The sequence below is a fragment of the Haliotis rufescens genome, unplaced genomic scaffold, assembly GCF_023055435.1.
Source record: "Haliotis rufescens isolate VD_foot unplaced genomic scaffold, xgHalRufe1.0.p SCAF_7, whole genome shotgun sequence".
NCBI lineage: Eukaryota > Metazoa > Mollusca > Gastropoda > Lepetellida > Haliotidae > Haliotis > Haliotis rufescens.
In genome coordinates, this window is record NW_025964361.1 from 48,190,537 (window position 1) to 48,210,802 (window position 20,266).

Genomic DNA, 20,266 nt, shown 5'->3' on the forward strand with positions numbered 1-20,266 from the left:
ATGTCACTACATTTGGGGTTAGAGGGGAAATTTCAAGATTCTTGTAGAGCTTGCAGACTGGTAGCAGTGATGAGGAGGGTAACTAAGGCGCTGGGAAGGAGACTGCTGTACCCCAAAACTTGGAGAAGGGTATCACAACCAAGCGTATCTGGGTTACATGACGCCTATGTGGGACAGGTCGGTATTCATTGGCCACATGACAATGAATTGTTTGATAGGCATTTCTTAGTTGATGGATGACAAAGTAGACACAATTGTTTTATAACAACTTCTTTGTTGTACTCCATAGCAACACTTTGGTATAGATCCATATACCATTGCCAAGCAAGACCATCACACATGATAGCAGTGGATCACACATGATAACAGAGGATCAGAAAATCATGCTTCAATGTGTAAAAAATGCCGTCACACACATTTCTTCATGCGGGGCTATTTTTGTGAACATGAACAATAATAATCTCTGTTCTCTGGCTCATACCTTCTCCCTCTGAATGTCCACCAGCGAGGTGTTGTCATCATTTATCCACGCCATCACCGTGATCTTTCCACCATCTTTCATCTCATTTGTCCTGTGGTCATGGAAACAGATATTTTCATGAAAACAGCATGACGGGTTTGCCACTACCTCAGAACAGTTCGACATTCACATGATTCTGCATTCTACCTCCTCCTCGGTTCCTTGTGAAAAGCATCACAATCTGTGTTATCTCATGATCAATGGTCAGACGGCTGTAGAAATGTCTTTGAAAATGCAAATGTTATAAAACTTATGTGTGGTTACCACACTAACAGTGAGTGAGTGAGTGAGTTGGGTTTAACGCCGCTTTTAACAGTATTCAAGTTATATCACAGCATGTCAGCTTAATGTGGGAGGAAAGCCGTGTGATGCAGGTCTCAGACGTTTACCACTTCGGTGAAACCCACGAGCACGGGTATGGTGCTGACAAACCTAGAAACATAATTGGGGAGAACCGGGATTCGAACCCACAATCATAGGTTTCTGGCGTGCCCAAGGGATGCAACTCTGCACAGCAAATCACGGCGCCTTAGACAACTGGGCCACCCGTGCCCCCCACTAACAGTGAGACAAATCAGGTACACTGACATGAATGTATAGTGTTGTACAAAGCGGCAAACAATTTTTTGTCAAAGAGATATTTATTTGTTCATAGTAAAACAATGACTGATTGATTTGCAAGTTACATCCAAGTATTAGGGAAATCTTGGAGCAAACTAAAGGCAGAAACAACAGTAATATAACAATCAGTGCCACAGTTGAATCACATGCGAATGTGTGTGTTTGTTTGTTTGTTTGTTTGTTTGTTGTTTAATGCCATACTCAATGTTACTCCGCCTTTATTATGGCGGTCTGTAAATAATTGAGTCTGGACCAGAAAATCTAGTGACTGATATCATGAGCATCGATCACAATTGGGATACGATGACATGGATTATCAGTGAGTCAGCGAGCCTGACCACTTGCTCCTGTAAGTCGCCTCTTATGACAAGCATGGGTTGCTGAAGACCTATTCTACCCCAGATTTTCACGGGTCACATGGATGTGTGAGTTGAGAAATAATAGCCCTGAACCAGTGCTGTATACCTATAGTCATATACAATACATATTAATGCTAGGTACATACTAAATCAATTAGTACCAAACACCCCATCACACATCGTCCTCCCCACCTTAGTACCAAACAGCCAATCACCCATCGTCCTCCCCACCTCAGTATCAAACAGCACATCACACATCATCCTCTCAACTTCAGTACCAAACACCCCATCACACATCGTCCTCCCCACCTCAGTACCAAACACCTCATCACACATCATCCTCCCCACCTTAGTACCAAACACCCCATCACACATTGTCCTCTCAACATCAGTACCAAACATCCCATCACACATCGTCCTCCCCACCTCAGTATCAAACAGCCCATCACACATCGTCCTCTCAACTTCCGTACCAAACACCCCATCACACATCGTCCTCCCTAACCTCAGTACCAAACACCCCATCACACATCATCCTCCCCACCTCAGTACCAAACACCCCATCACACATTGTCCTCTCAACTTCAGTACCAAACACCCAATCATGCATCGTCCTCCCCACCTCAGTACCAAACACTCTGTGTAAACTCTTTGTGAAATGTGTGTGTCCTGACTTACTGGAGACTGTGTGAGATGTGTGTGTCCTGACATACTGGATACTGTGTGAGATGTGTGTGTCCTGACTTACTGGAGACTGTGTGAGATGTGTGTGTCCTGACATACTGGATACTGTGTGAGATGTGTGTGTCCTGAGATACTGGATACTGTGTGAGATGTGTGTGTCCTGACTTACTAGAGACCGTGTGAGATGTGTGTGTCCTGACTTACTGTGGATTGTGTGAGATGTGTGTCCTGAATTACTGGAGACTGTGTGAGATGTGTGTGTCCTGACTTACTGTAGACTGTGTGAGATGTGTGTGTCCTGACTTACTGGAGACTGTGTGAGATGTGTGTGTCCTGACATACTGGATACTGTGTGAGATGTGTGTGTCCTGACTTACTGTGGATTGTGTGAGATGTGTGTCCTGAATTACTGGAGACTGTGTGAGATGTGTGTGTCCTGACTTACTGTAGACTGTGTGAGAATGTGTGTGTCCTGACTAACTGTAGACTCTGTGTGTGGCATGTGTGTCCTGACTTACTGTAGACTGTGTGAGATGTGTGTCCTGACTTACTGGAGACTGTGTGAGATGTGTGTGTCCTGACTTACTGTAGACTGTGTGAGATGTGTGTGTCCTGACTTACTGGAGACTGTGTGAGATGTGTGTCCTGACTTACTGGAGACTGTGTGAGATGTGTGTGTCCTGACTTACTGTAGACACTGTGTGAGATGTGTGTGTCCTGACTTACTGTAGACTGTGTGAGATGTGTGTGTCCTGACTTACTGGAGACTGTGTGAGATGTGTGTGTCCTGACTTACTGTAGACACTGTGTGAGATGTGTGTGTCCTGACTTACTGTAGACTGTGTGAGATGTGTGTGTCCTGACTTACTGTAGACTGTGTGAGATGTGTGTGTCCTGACTTACTGGAGACTGTGTGAGATGTGTGTCCTGACTTACTGTAGACTGTGTGAGATGTGTGTGTCCTGACTTACTGGAGACTGTGTGAGATGTGTGTCCTGACTTACTGTAGACTGTGTGAGATGTGTGTGTCCTGACTAACTGTAGACTGTGTGAGATGTGTGTCCTGACTTACTGTAGACTGTGTGAGATGTGTGTGTCCTGACTTACTGGAGACTGTGTGAGATGTGTGTGTCCTGACGTACTGTAGACTGTCTGAGATGTGTGTGTCCTGGCTGACTGGAGACTCTGTGAGATGTGTGTGTCCTGACTTACTGTAGATTTTGTGTGAGGCTCATTTTGGTTGCCATCAGCACATCCTGCAGGGAGAACACTGTCTGACCCAGCTGTGACATCTGCAACAAACAAACTGTTAACAAGAACACTATCCACACCACAATCGTTATTGACATGTGTTTGTGTTTGTGTTCTTCACACCATTCTTTTTTCTTAAATTACCATTTAGATATGCAAGAATAATATTTAGTGAAATGATTTCTGGACTGACTTAGGGACCGGTCAGATATAAATGGAGGCAGGTTGGGGAGGCTGGGACTACAAATGGTGTAGTGATTGTTCATCCATGAATTACAACAGAAGGATACAAGTGTGTGAGTGTGGCTTGGGATGATTATCCCTTGGTTCTTTCTGCCTTCCGCCAGTGACTGGGTGGTGAGCGGGTGCACAGCTTGGGGATTGTGCAGATGTCGCCATGATTATGAACCAAACTGATCTTGTCACCCAATGTGTGTCTCATGTGACCCAGACGACACTGATCTCCTCATCAAATGTGTGTCTCCACGTGACCCAGACGTCACTGATCTCCTCACCAAATGTGTGTCTCCACGTCACCCAGACAACACTGATCTCCTCACCAAATGTGTGTCTCCACGTGACCTAGACGACACTGATCTCCTCACCAAATGTGTGTCTCCACGTGACCCAGACGACACTGATCTCCTCACCAAATGTGTGTCTCCACGTGACCTAGACGACACAGATCTCCTCACCAAATGTGTGTCTCCACGTGACCTAGACGACACAGATCTCCTCACCAAATGTGTGTCTCCATGTGACCCAGACGACACTGATCTCCTCACCAAATGTGTGTCTCCACGTGACCCAGACGACACTGATATCCACACTCACTCACTCACTCGTGTGCTTGTGACCTCCAGCTAATGGAGGATGTGACAATGGTCATCAACACTTACAGTTCCTGTCATCCTCTCCACAACATGATAGACGGTCAGCCGGACTCGGGTACCGGTCTCCACACCTTCACTCCCACCAAAACCAATGGTCCTCAGAAACTGGGGGTTGTAGCATTTCTGAAAATATTATAATATGGAAATGAAAAAGATGTTATTCTTTTTTTACAGATTTTACAGTTTAAGTGTACAGACGGCGTCTGAGTAACCTAGCTGTCCATTAGCAGAGAATAGTTTAGTGTAACGTGACTGAATATTGTTTTGTGCTGATTCAGCAATTTTCAAGCGGCATCACGATTGTTTCTAAATAATCAGTTCTGGACTGACCAAACCAGTGGTTGATAGAAAGAGCAATGTTCCAGTGAGTTGATGACACATTTACAATAGATGATCAATTAATCCTGATTATGGTTGACTATTGTGACAAACATGTGGTACTGAAAACTCAAGTTGTTCTGATATCCTGTTCATGTTGCCTAGACTCATACATGAACCATGTGACATGTAGGGTGGAGCTCACCTCTACCACCTCTGTGTGGTTGTGTTTGACCCACAGCTGCTGGAGTGGGGGAGTCATGGTGTGCACAACTACCAGGGGGTTGGGCGGTTGTCCACTGCTGTCTGTGGGCAGGTCACTGCAGGCTGCAACAAAGACAGTACACGTCAACTACATGCATCAACTCTGTGGAGGTCTTCATCTTCATCATCACCATCAACATCATCGTCGTCATCTTCGTCTTCATCATCATCATTATCATCATCATCATCATCATCATCATCATTGTCGTCATCTTCATCATCATCATCATCAATATCATCATCATCATCATCAACATCGTCGTCCTCTTTGGTGACCTATGATCTCTTTAGCTTTCAGTGTTTTGAGTAAGTGAGTGGTTTGCATGAACTGCAGCATTTTCACGGCTGAGAACACCAAGATCAGGCTTCATGTCTTTGGTACAGTGAGCAAAAGCTTTGTGATGACTTCCCCACCCCTATCTTTTTGGTGGCAGCACAGACAGGAAGTATGAGAACTATGATGTAAATGATGACAATCTGGATAAGAATGTTGGCAATGCTCGAGTTACATTTCAGGGCCCACTTGCAGAAAGCAATCTTAGCCCTAAGATGATCATAACTCTCATACTTTAACATAAGCTTACAATAGTCCTCCTCAGTACCCACTCGACCCGTGCACCCTAGCTACCCGTCCTATCCCTACTTATAATCACTCGCCCCTTTCCATTACCTGCAGCAAGACTCATCTAATATTGAAGTATATGAAAATTTCAACTCAGAAGTATTATCATGTCTTGCAAGGAGATGAATCCCAGTCCTTACCACATACCGGTAGCCAAAAATGACTGTTTGGCTCTGAATACTGTGTGTAGTGTGGTCCAGACAAGACGATCTGATCGATAATTAGGATCTATATTGCAATAAAACGGGTCTTATCAAATCACTTGAGTGAGTGAGTGAGTTGGGTTTAATGCCGCTTTTAACATTATGCCAGTTATATCACGGTGTGTCAGCTTAATGTGGTGGGAAAGCCCGAAGTGATGCAGGTCTCAGACGTTTACCACTTCGGGGAAACCCACGAGCACGGGTATGGTGCTGACAAACCAAGAAACATAATCGGGGTGAACCAGGATTCGAACCCACAATCATAGGTTTCTGGCGTGTCCAGGGGACTCAACTCTGCACAGCGAATCAAGGCGCCTTAGACGACTGGGCCACCCGTGCCCCCAAATCACTTGAGCAACTTGATTAAGAACATGATAAGATTTGGAGGTACACATGCTTTGCAAATCCTACAGTCAACCGAAATCTGCATGTTGAAATCCATGTTGTATAAGAATCGAATGTCTAGTTCGTTACTCGATTTTTATTGAACTATGCATAGACTTGTTAGTCCAGCCAAAATGTAACTCCTGATTCCAGCCTAGTTCGGCAAGGGTGGGAACAGGTTTTTTATAGTCAGTTAACGCCCTTAAATCGGGAAGATGAGATGGAGAAGGATGAATCAGCACTGACATGTTTGTTTTACTGTATTCATCATCCAACGATAAACTATTCTTGTATGCTCCACAGGGAGCTGAGAAAGAAAATGTGTGCATTCTGATCCATTAAACTAGGCAAAAATGGTCTTTGCTCTTCGAGAAGGTTTCAACGAAAACTTGCTTCAATATCTGCTCTTGTAAGTTAATGCTCTGAATGAGGTATGTCAAGATATCAAAACGAAAAATTAGTGGAATGTCCTGGTGGAGATGCAGGTGGTCAAACGAAAATATGTTAAGGTTGGTTCAAATGTTTTTGGTTTTAATTGGAAAAAAATCTTGAAATAAGAAAACAACATATTTTAAAATGTTATACTTTTGGAAAAGTTTGCGCAAGTTTATTTGAAAACAAGGCTAAAATAGTTTGTTCCTTTCTACAATTCTGATATAATATAGATGTGGCATCCCTTCAACACCACAATGGTACTAGACAAAAACTAGCAAGACACCAGAAACATTTAAATAATGTTTATTTTTCAAAAACATGCATTTACTGGAACATGCTAAAGTTTAACAAAACGGAAAACGGTGGAAGTGTAAATAAAGAATGGGGAAATACCCAAAAGATAACAAATAGAAAAAATAAATGTGTCATGATATATATATGATAAAAATGCTGAACTACAGCGTATGTACATACAAAAACTGACCCTCTGTCACACAACATACTTCAGCATAAAAAACAACAGGTTGAAAAAATAAAACAGTCTAAATACAGTATCGTCTACACAGAGTTCTCTAAGACATGCAGAAGAATATTACTGGTAAACACAAAAATTACATTATTGCAAAATGTTTTTCTTTTAAAAAATTGATACGTAGCTGAAAAAATATCGAATCTCAACATATAATCCCAGGTTCTCCACCAGAGTATCAAATGGTCAGTCCCAAGATGATTTTGTGCGTGTGAATGAATAGGGGGAAATGCTGCTGTGAACAGTACTTCACCTGTATCAGGACATGTCAGAACCACGTGGGAGGAGCTCCATAGTGATGAATATCCCAGCCATAAACAATATTATAGAAATCCAGGAGCACAGGTATCGTGCTGCCAAACCAAGAACCACACTCAAAAAGGAGGAACGATTTCAGATTCTACACACAAAAGATTCTCTGAACCCTCAACCCAAAGTAAAACCAATGTTTAACCTGTATGTGAAAATTACAACAAAATAAGTAAAATTGAAAAGCAAGAGTACAAAATTTGTTTGAAAATTAGGAGAAAAAATATTGAATTATGACCCTTCTTTTTCACATCAAATTGTTGTAATCAAAAAATTTCACAAGAAGAATTCTGCTCAACCCCTCCACCCATTGGCCAACATCTTCATACACATAGAATATTTTCTGTGAAATTGAATTAAGAATCAATATATTTTTATATACATATGGTCAGATTTAATAAGATGATTGTTTTGTATGTTTAGACCCCAACTCTGAGAAGCTCTTCATGGCCGGGTAGGGTCGGGTAATAGGGTGGTGGGTACCCGGGTAGTAAATTTGGACTCGTCTCAGCCCTAATGCACTGATATGCCTTTTCCTTCATTCTAGATCTTATACTGTGGGAAATGACAGCTCATAAAATCAGCAATGCTTCTCTGTGCCATGAATTTTTATAAGAACAACCACATGTCAGAACAATAGAAAATTACTCTTGTAGCTCAGTAACAGTTATCTCCCTTTCCAGTACAAGCTGACATAAAATCTCAGTTGAATTTAGTCAGACACATTGCTTGCTTATGATATTAAAACTAATATCCTGCACACAAAAAAAACTACATAAAAATAAATTATGAATAGCTTCTACTATAACAAATGTTTGTTTTTGTTTAAGTGATTTTTGTTTTTTTCATGGATGGATTTGTTTTGTACCTGTGTACAAGGCAGAAGCTACCTGTCTGGAAGTGTTACTGGAAAAGATGTCAAAATGTCGACTTTGTCACACCCTGAAAACTGCTGTGTTGCAAAATTCTATGTTAAGATTCCTGTTCATAAGTGTGCAGGAAATGTCAATAAGAAAGAACATACTTGTGTTTTGGATCCTACATGACAGGGCTTCCATCTCAACTGGAGAACATATTGGTATTTAGGATCCTACATGATAGGGTGTCCATCTCAACTGGAGAACATATTGGTGTTTAGGATCCTTCATGATAGGGTGTCCATCTCAACTGGAAAACATATTGGTATTTAGGATCCTACATGATAGGGTGTCCATCTCAACTGGAGAACATATTGGTGTTTAGGATCCTACATGATAGGGTGTCCATCTCAACTGGAGAACATATTGGTGTTTAGGATCCTACATGATAGGGTGTCCATCTCAACTGGAGAATATATTGGTGTTTAGGATCCTACACGATAGGGCGTCCATCTCAACTGGAGAACATATTGGTGTTTAGGATCCTTCATGATAGGGTGTCCATCTCAACTGGAGAACATATCGGTGTTTAGGATCCTACATGATAGGGTGTCCATCTCAACTGGAGAACATATCGGTGTTTAGGATCCTACATGATAGGGTGTCCATCTCAACTGGAGAACATATTGGGGTTTAGGATCCTACATGATAAGACGTCCATCTCAACTGGAGAACATATTGGCGTTTAGGATCCTACATGATAGGGTGTCCATCTCAACTGGAGAACATATTGGTGTTTAGGATCCTACATGATAGGGTGTCCATCTCAACTGGAGAACATATTGGTGTTTAGGATCCTACATGAAAGGGTGTCCATCTCAACTGGAGAACATTTTGGTGTTTAGGATCCTACATGATAGGGTGTCCATCTCAACTGGAGAACATATTGGTGTTTAGGATCCTACATAATAGGACGTCCATCTCAACTGGAGAACATATTGGCGTTTAGGATCCTACATGATAGGGTGTCCATCTCAACTGGAGAACATATTGGTGTTTAGGATTCTACATGATAGGGTGTCCATCTCAACTGGAGAACATATTGGGGTTTAGGTTCCTACATGAAAGGGTGTCCATCTCAACTGGAGAACATACTGGCATTTAGGATCCTACATGATAGGGTGTCCATCTCAACTGGAGAACATATTGGGGTTTAGGATCCTAAATGATAGGGTGTCCATCTCAACTGGAGAACATATTGGTGTTTAGGATCCTACATGATAGGGTGTCCATCTCAACTGGAGAACATATTGGGGTTTAGGATCCTACATGAAAGGGTGTCCATCTCAACTGGAGAACATATTGGTGTTTAGGATCCTACATGATAGGGTGTCCATCTCAAATGGAGAACATATTGGTATTTAGGATCCTACATGATAGGGTGTCCATCTCAACTGGAGAACATATTGGTGTTTAGGATCCTACATGATAGGACGTCCATCTCAACTGGAGAACATATTGGTGTTTAGGATCCTACATGATAGGGTGTCCATCTCAACTGGAGAACATATTGGTGTTTAGGATCCTTCATGATAGGGTGTCCATCTCAACTGGAGAACATATTGGTGTTTAGGATCCTACATGATAGGGTGTCCATCTCAACTGGAGAACATATTGGGGTTTAGGATCCTACATGAAAGGGTGTCCATCTCAAATGGAGAACATATTGGTGTTTAGGATCCTACATGATAGGGTGTCCATCTCAACTGGAGAACATATTGGTGTTTAGGATCCTACATGATAGGACGTCCATCTCAACTGGAGAACATATTGGTGTTTAGGATCCTACATGATAGGGTGTCCATCTCAACTGGAGAACATATTGGTGTTTAGGATCCTTCATGATAGGGTGTCCATCTCAACTGGAGAACATATTGGTGTTTAGGATCCTACATGATAGGGTGTCCATCTCAACTGGAGAACATATTGGGGTTTAGGATCCTACATGAAAGGGTGTCCATCTCAACTGGAGAACATATTGGTGTTTAGGATCCTACATGATAGGGTGTCCATCTCAACTGGAGAACATATTGGTGTTTAGGATCCTACATGAAAGGGTGTCCATCTCAACTGGAGAACATATTGGTTTTTAGGATCCTACATGATAGGGTGTCCATCTCAACTGGAGAACATATTGGTGTTTAGGATCCTACATGATAGGGTGTCCATCTCAACTGGATAACATATTGGGGTTTAGGATCCTACATGAAAGGGTGTCCATCTCAACTGGAGAACATATTGGGGTTTAGGATCCTATATGATAGGGTGTCCATCTCAACTGGAGAACATATTTGTGTTTAAGATCCTACATGATAGGGAGTCCATCTCAACTGGAGAACATACTGGTGTTTTGGATCCTACATGATAGGGTGTCCATTTCAACTGGAGAACATACTGGTGTTTTGGATCCTACATGATAGGGTGTCCATCTCAACTAGCAAAACATTTTTGCAAGAAAAACAAATTGTAAGAAGCGATATGAACTCCATAAATGACCATCTGTCATTATTTTGCCTTGTCAAAGAGGAACTAATGTAAAAAGAGCATCACTAGTTTGTGTATGGGCAAGACACTTACAATAAAGGGAGACAATTTGAGGGGAGGCAACTCTCGTACAACAATAGTTCCTTCAAAGTGTTATGTTCACTGCAATGATATATATTATATATTGTATTTATATATTATAAATTGGTGCACACCACTTCTTGTAACTGAATATCTATTGTGTTACCATAGTAACCACGGACAGCTTCTCCAAAATCATCACATAAGCAGGAGATAAACTCCTCATTTTTATCAGTGTCATGAGGAATAGAATCTAGGCACATTTACTCATCACCAACACAATACAAACACAAATATCAATAAAACTGTACTGAACTTCATGTATTCCAACTGCCATCAATCAACAGTGAGAAAACTGCCACTGTGATATAACATGAATAATATTTTTACGTATGCACTAATAACATTATCACATATCATTTAGGTCTACAGTTATCAACATGCATTCTAAATACATAAATAATAACACATCTTGGTAGTCGTAGTAATTATTACGTGAAAAAATAATGGATGTCTCCAGAGAAGTGTACATACATAGTGTGTTACACAAAGCAACTGCTTTTATCATAACCCTAATTCACACTACAGTTGGTCATTAAATTGCTGACTTTCTCAATATTGATCTTGACTAAGAATAAAATGCACTGTAGCATTTGCAAGCATATTTCAAAATTAATCAATGTGAAATTCAGTAAAGTTTCTCTATGTTCTAGTCTTAGCATGAGGCAACACTATTTTCTATTTATTTTAATTACAGATTTAACCGACCAAGTAAAAATACACAATCAGAAAAGCTGACAGTGCTATCATTGATGGATTTGAAAACGATAAAAACATATCTTCATAAGTTCATCTGATCTCATAGTAATTGATCAAATATATTGTATATATGTATATATTCTCTGGCCACCTAAAACTGAGAGCAAGCCTTTTCTGACTGCAGAAAATCCATGTAGTGTAAAATATTTTACATATTGCACTTTAAACAGAATCAGCATTTAGTTTTAACTCCAAATCAACTGACCCCAAAAATGTAGGCCCCCAAATTAAGTTATTGAGCTACACTTACTCATTTCTATTTGTTATTTCGACCTACCCTTGCATATTGGTTAGCAAAGAATCTGTAAACCATAAAATAAAAGAGTCATTAAGTAAATTCTTGGTTACAGGTATTTGTGAAAACATTTCTGGTTCATATATGGGGCTGAAAAATATAACAAGACACTTCAAGAACATATCGCCATGTTTGTCAAGTCAGTCTTTTAGGTTTTGCTGCAAAGTATAGAGTGTTTACTTAAATTGTCAGCAGTTTCCATAAAAAAAGTATTTCTTTCCAGATTGATTGATTTCAACTTTTTTGTAAACATTTGCAGATCCGTAAACCAATTTTTTTTAAAGTACAATGAAAGAGATAGGAGCCGCAATACTCAACACTAATACCAGAACAGGGAGAAATCAGTGAGTTGGATTTTATGGCGTTTGTGGAGAAAAGTGACAAAGGATCAACACTGGGAGTCAAACACATTACCAGCTGATCCTGCTGCAGCAAAGGGGTGCAACTCCGCAAAGCGAGGTACGACACATTAGATCTCCTAGCTTCCAGACAAGACAAAACTCTCAAAACTCTCTAAATCACAGTCTCCAGGAACACATAGATACTCAAACTGCTTTGCCTCTATCTTTACTAATTGTAACTTAAAGCATCTTTTCAAATACCCATTTGAGTTCTTATTTAATTGAATTAATATATTTGTAAGAGGTTTCAAGACTAAATCTATAGAGAGTTGTACATGGTGTACGTGATACTGCTGTCAGTGTCTTAAACACATCATAATGATCACAGCCAAACATTGTGTTAAATAGGGAGGGAGTGAATGTTGTTTTATGCCAAAGTTAGAAACATCCCAGTTACATCATGACTGTCAATAATGAAGTCTGTGCAGGCAAACCACCAGTTCCTGGCATGAGCAATGGGACACTGGCAACTAATGTTACCATGGAATCACAACAGGGAATGTTCTGCAGCATCATTAACAGTATTACCATCCTCTTGTTTCATAAGGGAGCCATTTTCATTCTACAGTTCAACAACATCACCACTGACCATGTGGTCAAAAAAAGAACCAGACAAAGAAAACAATACCACCTTAACCTATATTTATATACTCTCGGGGGAAAAACCCTCATGGAATATGGATTATCTCCCCTTTCACACTTTAAATAAACAATAACAAGAGCATCATCACTCCTCTTGATAACCATGGGTTCTAATTATTGTCTCATTCTGGCTCACATTTTAGTTGACAGTGTAAAGAAAGCTATTTCAGTTTTGTTCACATTACAGTTTGACATAGATTGCATTTCGTGAACACCAATGGTACCCTAGTTGCAGCATTTCACATACTAACGAGACAGATCCACAGCGGAGGCCAGTCTCATGTTATACAGTGTAGATCATAACACAACACATGATGATCTATGGGCATCGATTGTTACAAGCTCCATGAAGCCATGGCTCCTCACAATACAACACATAGACAACATTAGGACTTACAAAGCGATATTTCCAGCACGGCTTCTTCATTGGGGTCTGCAACAGAAAGAGGAATGAAAATCAATATTTACGACACATTTTTATAAGACGATAGAACAATTGAAATGTATTTTTCTGGCACTCTATAACCTTGGTAACAGTGACATTGATAAATAGATGTCAGTTGGTGGGTATTTAAGAAAGAGATTTTTACTTTTCCAAGTTTGTTATTTAAAAATTGAAATGATTAATCTGAACTATTCGGGTGAAAAAATATAGGGGTCAGTGTGCATTCTATTTCGTTGTATGAATTATGGTATGAACATTTACCCAATTTGTTCGGTACCCAATTAGCCGAATTTTTTAGGACCAGAAAAAAGATTCTGTAGAAAGGGGTCAGCTTATCCACAGGGGTACACTTTCATGATAGAAATATCGCCTGAATGATGACGGTCGATAAATTACAAATTCACCAAAGTTTGGAAGTTGCCACGACTACAGCCATTATTGTTATAAATGATCAATAAAGTTATTATTATACACCAATGTTGTCATTATTAAAAAAATTATGCATGTTACTATTTCTGATCATAAATTTTCAATTTAATGTTCAAGGTTTATCGTTCTTCATAAATTCCACGATCTTAACATATATCAATATAATCCACAGATATAATATATAATCCACAGATTAAATCGCCAATAGCCATTAAGTAAGATAAAATATTCATTTGTAACAGAACATTAAACTAACTGTGCTCCCTATAAGAGCAAAATATAAAATTCATATTTCCTCCAATATTTAATGTGCAGCAACATTTCATTGATGATATCATAAGGTGCTATGACATCTCATTAGGTTGCATTCACATCATAGTTACAGGTTTTCTGCAATACTCACATTCACATTCATCCTAAACACTATGTAGACTGTCGTTAAACGGAAACTGACTATTGTTGCAACAAAATATTGGCCCTGTGCTTCATAGTCCAGAGTTTATTGGTGAGAAGGAAGCTGAATCTGGTGCCTGTCTCCCAGCAATTCTTAATCCTGAGTTGCTAGCTGGTGAAAAGGAAGCTGTATCAAGGTCACACCTACCTCCCTGAGACTCATGGTTCAAATTTGCATGTTGGTAAGAAGGCAGCTGTATCTGGTACCTACCTCCTGGAACTCATAGTCCAGTGTTGCATGTTGGTGAGAAGGCAGCTGTATCTGGTACCTACCTCCCTGAGATGCATAGTCCAGTGTTGCATGTTGGTAAAAAGGCAGCTGTATCTGGTACCTACCTCCCTGTGATGCATAGTCAAGTGTTGCATGTTGGTAAAAAGGCAGCTGTATCTGGTACCTACCTCCCTGGGGTGCATAGTCCAGCGTTGGATGTTGGTGAGAAGGCAGCTGTATCTGGTACCTACTTCCCTGAGCCTCATAGTCCAGTGTTGGATGTTGGTGAGAAGGCAGCTGTATCTGGTACCTACCTCCCTGAGCCTCATAGTCCAGTGTTGGATGTTGGTGAGAAGGCAGCTGTATCTGGTACCTACCTCCCTGAGACGCATAGTCCAGTGTTGCATGTTGGTAAAAAGGCAGCTGTATCTGGTACCTACCTCCCTGAGCCTCATAGTCCAGTGTTGCATGTTGGTGAGAAGGCAGCCATATCAAGGTCACACCTACCTCCCTGAGACTCATAGTCCAGAGTTGCATGTTGGTGAGAAGGCAGCTGTATCTGGTACCTACCTCCTTGAGACTCATAGTCCAGTGTTGCATGTTGGTGAGAAGGCAGCTGAATGGGGTCTCTGCCAGTCTTAGCCTGCAGCTGTTCGCGGAGACTTTGCAGCTGCATGTTGAGACACTCGTAGCTTGCGATGTGCAGAGCCTGGATCCAGCTGTCTCGCTCCTCCTCTGAGGAACATGCAAAGTAATATGGGTGGTCCTCCCCCTCGTACACTGCAACAGTTGTAGAAGTACAAAGTAATATGGGCAGTCCCTACTCTCATTTCTAGCTGTGGGAAGGGTCAGTGTAGGAATGCAGTGATTGCTTCTAGCTGTGGGGAGGGGAATGCCGTGGTTGTTTCTAACTGTGGGGAGGGTCAGTGTAGGAATGCAGTGAATCTTTCTAGCTGCCGGGAGGGTCAGTGTAGGAATGCAGTCTTTGTTTCTAGCTGTGGTGAGGGTCAGTGTAGGAATGCCGTGGTTGTTTCCAGCTGTGGGGAGGGTCAGTATAGGAATGCAGTGAATGTTTCTATCTGCGGGGAGGGGAATGCTGTGAATGTTTCTAGCTGTGGGGGGTCAGTGTAGGATTGCGGGGGATTGTTGTTTCTAGCTGTGGGGGAGGGTCTGTGTAGGAATGCAGCCTTTGTTTCTCGCTGTGGGAAGGGTCCGTGTAGGAATGCAGTGATTATGTTTCTAGGTGTGGGGGAGGGTCTGTGTAGGAATGCAGCCTTTGTTTCTAGCTGTGGGGAGGGTCTGTGTAGGAATGCAGTCTTTGTTTCTAGCTGTGGGGAAGGTCAGTGTAGGAATGCAGTCTTTGTTTCTAGCTGTGGGGAGGGTCTGTGTAGGAATGCAGTCTTTGTTTCCAGCTGTGGGGAGTGTCAGTGTAGGAACGCAGCCTTTGTTTCTAGCTGTGGGGAGGGTCAGTGTAGGAATGAAGTCTCTGTTTCCAGCTGTGGGGAGGGCCAGTGTAGGAATGAAGTCTCTGTTTCCAGCTGTGGGGAGGGTCAGTGTAGGAACGCAGCCTTTGTTTCTAGCTGTGGGGAGGGTCAGTGTAGGAATGAAGTCTCTGTTTCCAGCTGTGGGGAGCTTCTGTGTAGGAATGCAGAGAATGTTTCTAGCTGTGGGGAGGGTCAGTGTAGGAATGAAGTCTGTTTCCAGCTGTGGGGAGGGTCAGTGTAGGAATGAAGTCTGTTTCCAGCTGTGGGGAGGGTCTGTGTAGGAGGTCAGTCTTTGTTTCCAGCTGTGGGGAGGGTCAGTGTAGGAATGCAGTCTTTGTTTCTAGCTGTAGGGAGTGTCAGTGTAGGAACGCAGCCTTTGTTTCTAGCTGTGGGGAGGGCCAGTGTAGGAATGAAGTCTGTTTCCAGCTGTGGGGAGGGCCAGTGTAGGAATGAAGTCTCTGTTTCCAGCTGTGGGGAGGGTCAGTGTAGGAATGTAGTCTCTGTTTCCAGCTGTGGGGAGGGTCAGTGTAGGAATGAAGTCTTTGTTTCCAGCTGTGGGGAGGGTCAGTGTAGGAATGTAGTCTCTGTTTCCAGCTGTGGGGAGGGTCAGTGTAGGAATGAAGTCTCTGTTTCCAGCTGTGGGGAGGGTCAGTGTAGGAATGTAGTCTCTGTTTCCAGCTGTGGGGAGGGTCAGTGTATGAATGTAGTCTCTGTTTCCAGCTGTGGGGAGGGTCAGTGTAGGAATGAAGTCTTTGTTTCCAGCTGTGGGGAGGGTCAGTGTAGGAATGTAGTCTCTGTTTCTAGCTGTGGGGAGGGTCAGTGTAGGAATGAAGACTCTGTTTCTAGCTGTGGGGAGGGTCAGTGTAGGAATGAAGTCTTTGTTTCCAGCTGTGGGGAGGGTCAGTGTAGGAATGTAGTCTCTGTTTCTAGCTGTGGGGAGGGTCAGTGTAGGAATGTAGTCTCTGTTTCCAGCTGTGGGGAGGGTCAGTGTAGGAATGAAGTCTCTGTTTCCAGCTGTGGGGAGGGTCAGTGTAGGAATGTAGTCTCTGTTTATAGCTGTGGGGAGGGTCAGTGTCGGAATATAGTCTCTGTTTCACCTAGAAGGAAGGAGTTGCTGACATCATCCTTGAGATCAAGCTCCACAGTACATCTCTCCAGGATGACGACACCAAGCGGCTCACTTCTCTGCAAAACAACAGGAAACAGGACATTGTAATCATGGTAACACTGACAAGCAAGTGCTGCAACAACAACAATATCACTGGTTGTTAGCTCTGGCAGATCAATGACACAAAGGTTTGAACATCTGATCCTGAACACAGGAAGCACATCTCTACAACTGAATACAGAAACCAGCCAAACCATTCTACATTTGTCAAATGTCTGAAAACCAATTGTTGGGGTCGTTTTATTGTCACTTTTACCATAATGTACTGATGTCAAGGTTCAAATCAATATCTATTAATGGCATCATCCTTAAAATTTGTGAGACAATTCAACAACACACAAATGAAGCAGATAACTGTTTCTTTTAGAACAATTAAATCCCTCTTTCTTTCTTCTCCAAAGATTAAACTGAATGGGCTGTTTCATGTCTCTTTACATAACAAATAAATAAACTGGTTTAGATTCATTATTTCAGTAGTACAGGCTTTGTGGCCTAAATATTGGCCATATAAACATTTGCACTTAATATATTTTTTGTCGAAGAGAGAGAGTGATTATGGTTTTAGGCCGCTTATAAATAGCGATGTTCCAGCAATATCAGGCAGGGAACACAAGAAATGGATTTGTCGAAGAGAAGTACATACACGTGAACTTATTTCAAGTTTAATACATGTTGATCATATAAAGCCAAAGCTTTTACCAAGTGTACAACACTACATTTTAATATTTTGGAATTGGAGCACAAGTTCCATGTTCTGTTTATATGTACTAAATTTTCATTTTTGAGGCAACATTACTTGTCATGATTATCAAATATGCACGTAAACATGTTAAACAAGATAACTCAGAAAATAGTTTTAATATTCAAAACGGTCACTTCAGTTATAATCATACTTACATTTTCTTTATTTTTGAAGTAGAAAAGTAAGTTCCCCTTAAGCCTAAAGTATCTCTCTTGGTATGCTGAAATACAAAGAACATCATATTAAACTTTCACAACATGTCATGATAAATACAAAACTCAGTAAGCAGACAAACTTGACAACAGTCACTAATGCAATTGAGCTGAGTAAACTCTACAAAATGCCTCCCAGACAATATATGAATGAACAGACAAAATGGCGAATTGTGGGTATGATAGAAGGTGGAGGGGGCTGAGGCGTCAATATCCCATGTTGCCCGAATGTTTGGCAAATCAAAAAGTGTAATTTCTGTGGGACAAGTACCATCAACATGATCAAACAGGCCTAAAAAACGGACGACAGAACATGTTGGGCAATGTAGGACGTCACTAGAATTATCCGTAGAAAGTTTGAAACTGCAAGACGACAATGCCAGACCACAACATGCCAAGGTCATGGCCAATTGTCTCTGAAGACAAGGCATACTGACATTGGACTGGCCATCTAAGCCCCCATATATATGCCCAATAGAGCACCTGTAGGAAGTTGTACGGAGAGTGTACACCAGAGAAAAACCAATGGACAACCATAAGCAAGTTATTCTACAGTATGCTATCAGTATGGCATCTCCCCGAGACAAGAGAGTTACCAGTCTCCACCCTTGCCAAACTAGGCCTGTATTATGGAGTTACATTTTGGCTGGACTAACGAGTTCATGCATAGTCCATTCAAAATCGTGCAACGAAACCGAAATCCAGTTCGTAAACTGTCGTGCAGATTTCAGTTGATTGCACATGTTGCATGATTTGCAAAGCATGTGCACTGCCAACTCTTAGTCAACAGATATTTTCTAAGTCTTTTCATGTTTTTGATCAAGGTGCTCACATGATTTGATGCACTTCGCGATGTATGTCCCGTTTTATCACAATACAGATCTTGATTATCGATCAGATCGTCTTGACTGGGCGCCGCCATTTTGTTTGAAACAAATGCAAGTGATACTAGATACTAGATAATCTGATTGGTCCATAGGAGAGGCTTCGAAGGGACATAACTCGTAATAACCACTGGTGGCGCTACGATCGAGCCCAAGAATTCATGAGTAGTTCAGCAAGGCTAGAAACTGGACTTTTAAAGTCAGTAAACACCCTTGCCTCAGGAAGATGTCAGAATGGTATCGTGCATGTATTGCCCAACATGGTGAACACTAGATATTGATCTACACAACCAAAACTAATTTAACCGACATTTATCGTCATTACACCTTTACTATCATTTCATCAGTTCCCTTATTTTTTGTCATTAGCATATGTTGATGTAACATATTAAACATTATATTGGAAATGTCAGAATGTTCTCAACAACAATCACACCAACTTATAACAATGTATTAAGCATATATTACACAGAACAGAGGAATCAGGTCAACTTTCCGCAGTTAGGTGTGAAAATGTAGCACTCAGTGAACAAGTTAATACAGGTTCAGTACATTTATTTTCCAGATAGCTACCCATTATTTCAAAGGGTCATTGTGTCAAATAAAACACACATTGACATCAGCATGATCAACAATTTCAGTAACTCATTAGCCATAAAACACACACTGATGTCAATATTTCCATAAATCCATGTGTCATTAACACTTATATTTATTCCAAATCAACAAACGATGCAATTTTCAAGCATATTCACAATATGTGTTTTGATCAAATATATTTCAAGTACCGTATTCGACGTAATAAGCGCCCAGGGCGCTCTCAAAATTAGAAATAGGGGGATCCTATTAGAATACTATTTTGGTGAAAAAAACAGTCGAAAGATAAATTTCGTGGTTTATACTGACAGCCTGAAATGATTATATACGAGAGATACATTTTTTCGGAATTAAATTGCCCATAATTAAGGGTGCATATAACAAACGAGTGCGTATTATATGCGAATAAATAAGTGTTGTGTACATTGATCAATCAGAAGGGGTGCTAATTGGGATTGTTCACTAGCCAATATATTAGCAAATATCGCTGTGGGCGCTTATTAGAGCGGGGCGCTTATTACGTCGAATACGGTATATTGAACAAACAATACAGGCCTTGTGTATGAACTGTATATACATGTTATACACTACAACTAGGATGTTAAGAACA

The 20,266-nt window shown here is 41.2% G+C and overlaps 1 protein-coding gene across 2 annotated transcripts in view; it reads right to left on the reverse strand.

Annotated features, from left to right (window-relative positions):
* The window catches only part of LOC124123269 (inositol polyphosphate-4-phosphatase type I A-like), a 56,581-nt gene that overhangs the window by 32,861 nt on the left and 3,454 nt on the right, over nt 1–20,266 (reverse strand). For both annotated transcript variants that reach the window (XM_048388117.1, XM_048388118.1), the window contains exons 3-10: nt 18,119–18,183; nt 17,151–17,238; nt 15,140–15,349; nt 13,429–13,464; nt 4,852–4,973; nt 4,335–4,451; nt 3,397–3,476; nt 482–572 (exon numbers count right to left, since the gene is read on the reverse strand). In XM_048388117.1, the coding sequence (XP_048244074.1) occupies nt 482–572; nt 3,397–3,476; nt 4,335–4,451; nt 4,852–4,973; nt 13,429–13,464; nt 15,140–15,349; nt 17,151–17,238; nt 18,119–18,183 (809 nt within the window). The remainder of the gene's footprint in view (nt 1–481; nt 573–3,396; nt 3,477–4,334; nt 4,452–4,851; nt 4,974–13,428; nt 13,465–15,139; nt 15,350–17,150; nt 17,239–18,118; nt 18,184–20,266) is intronic.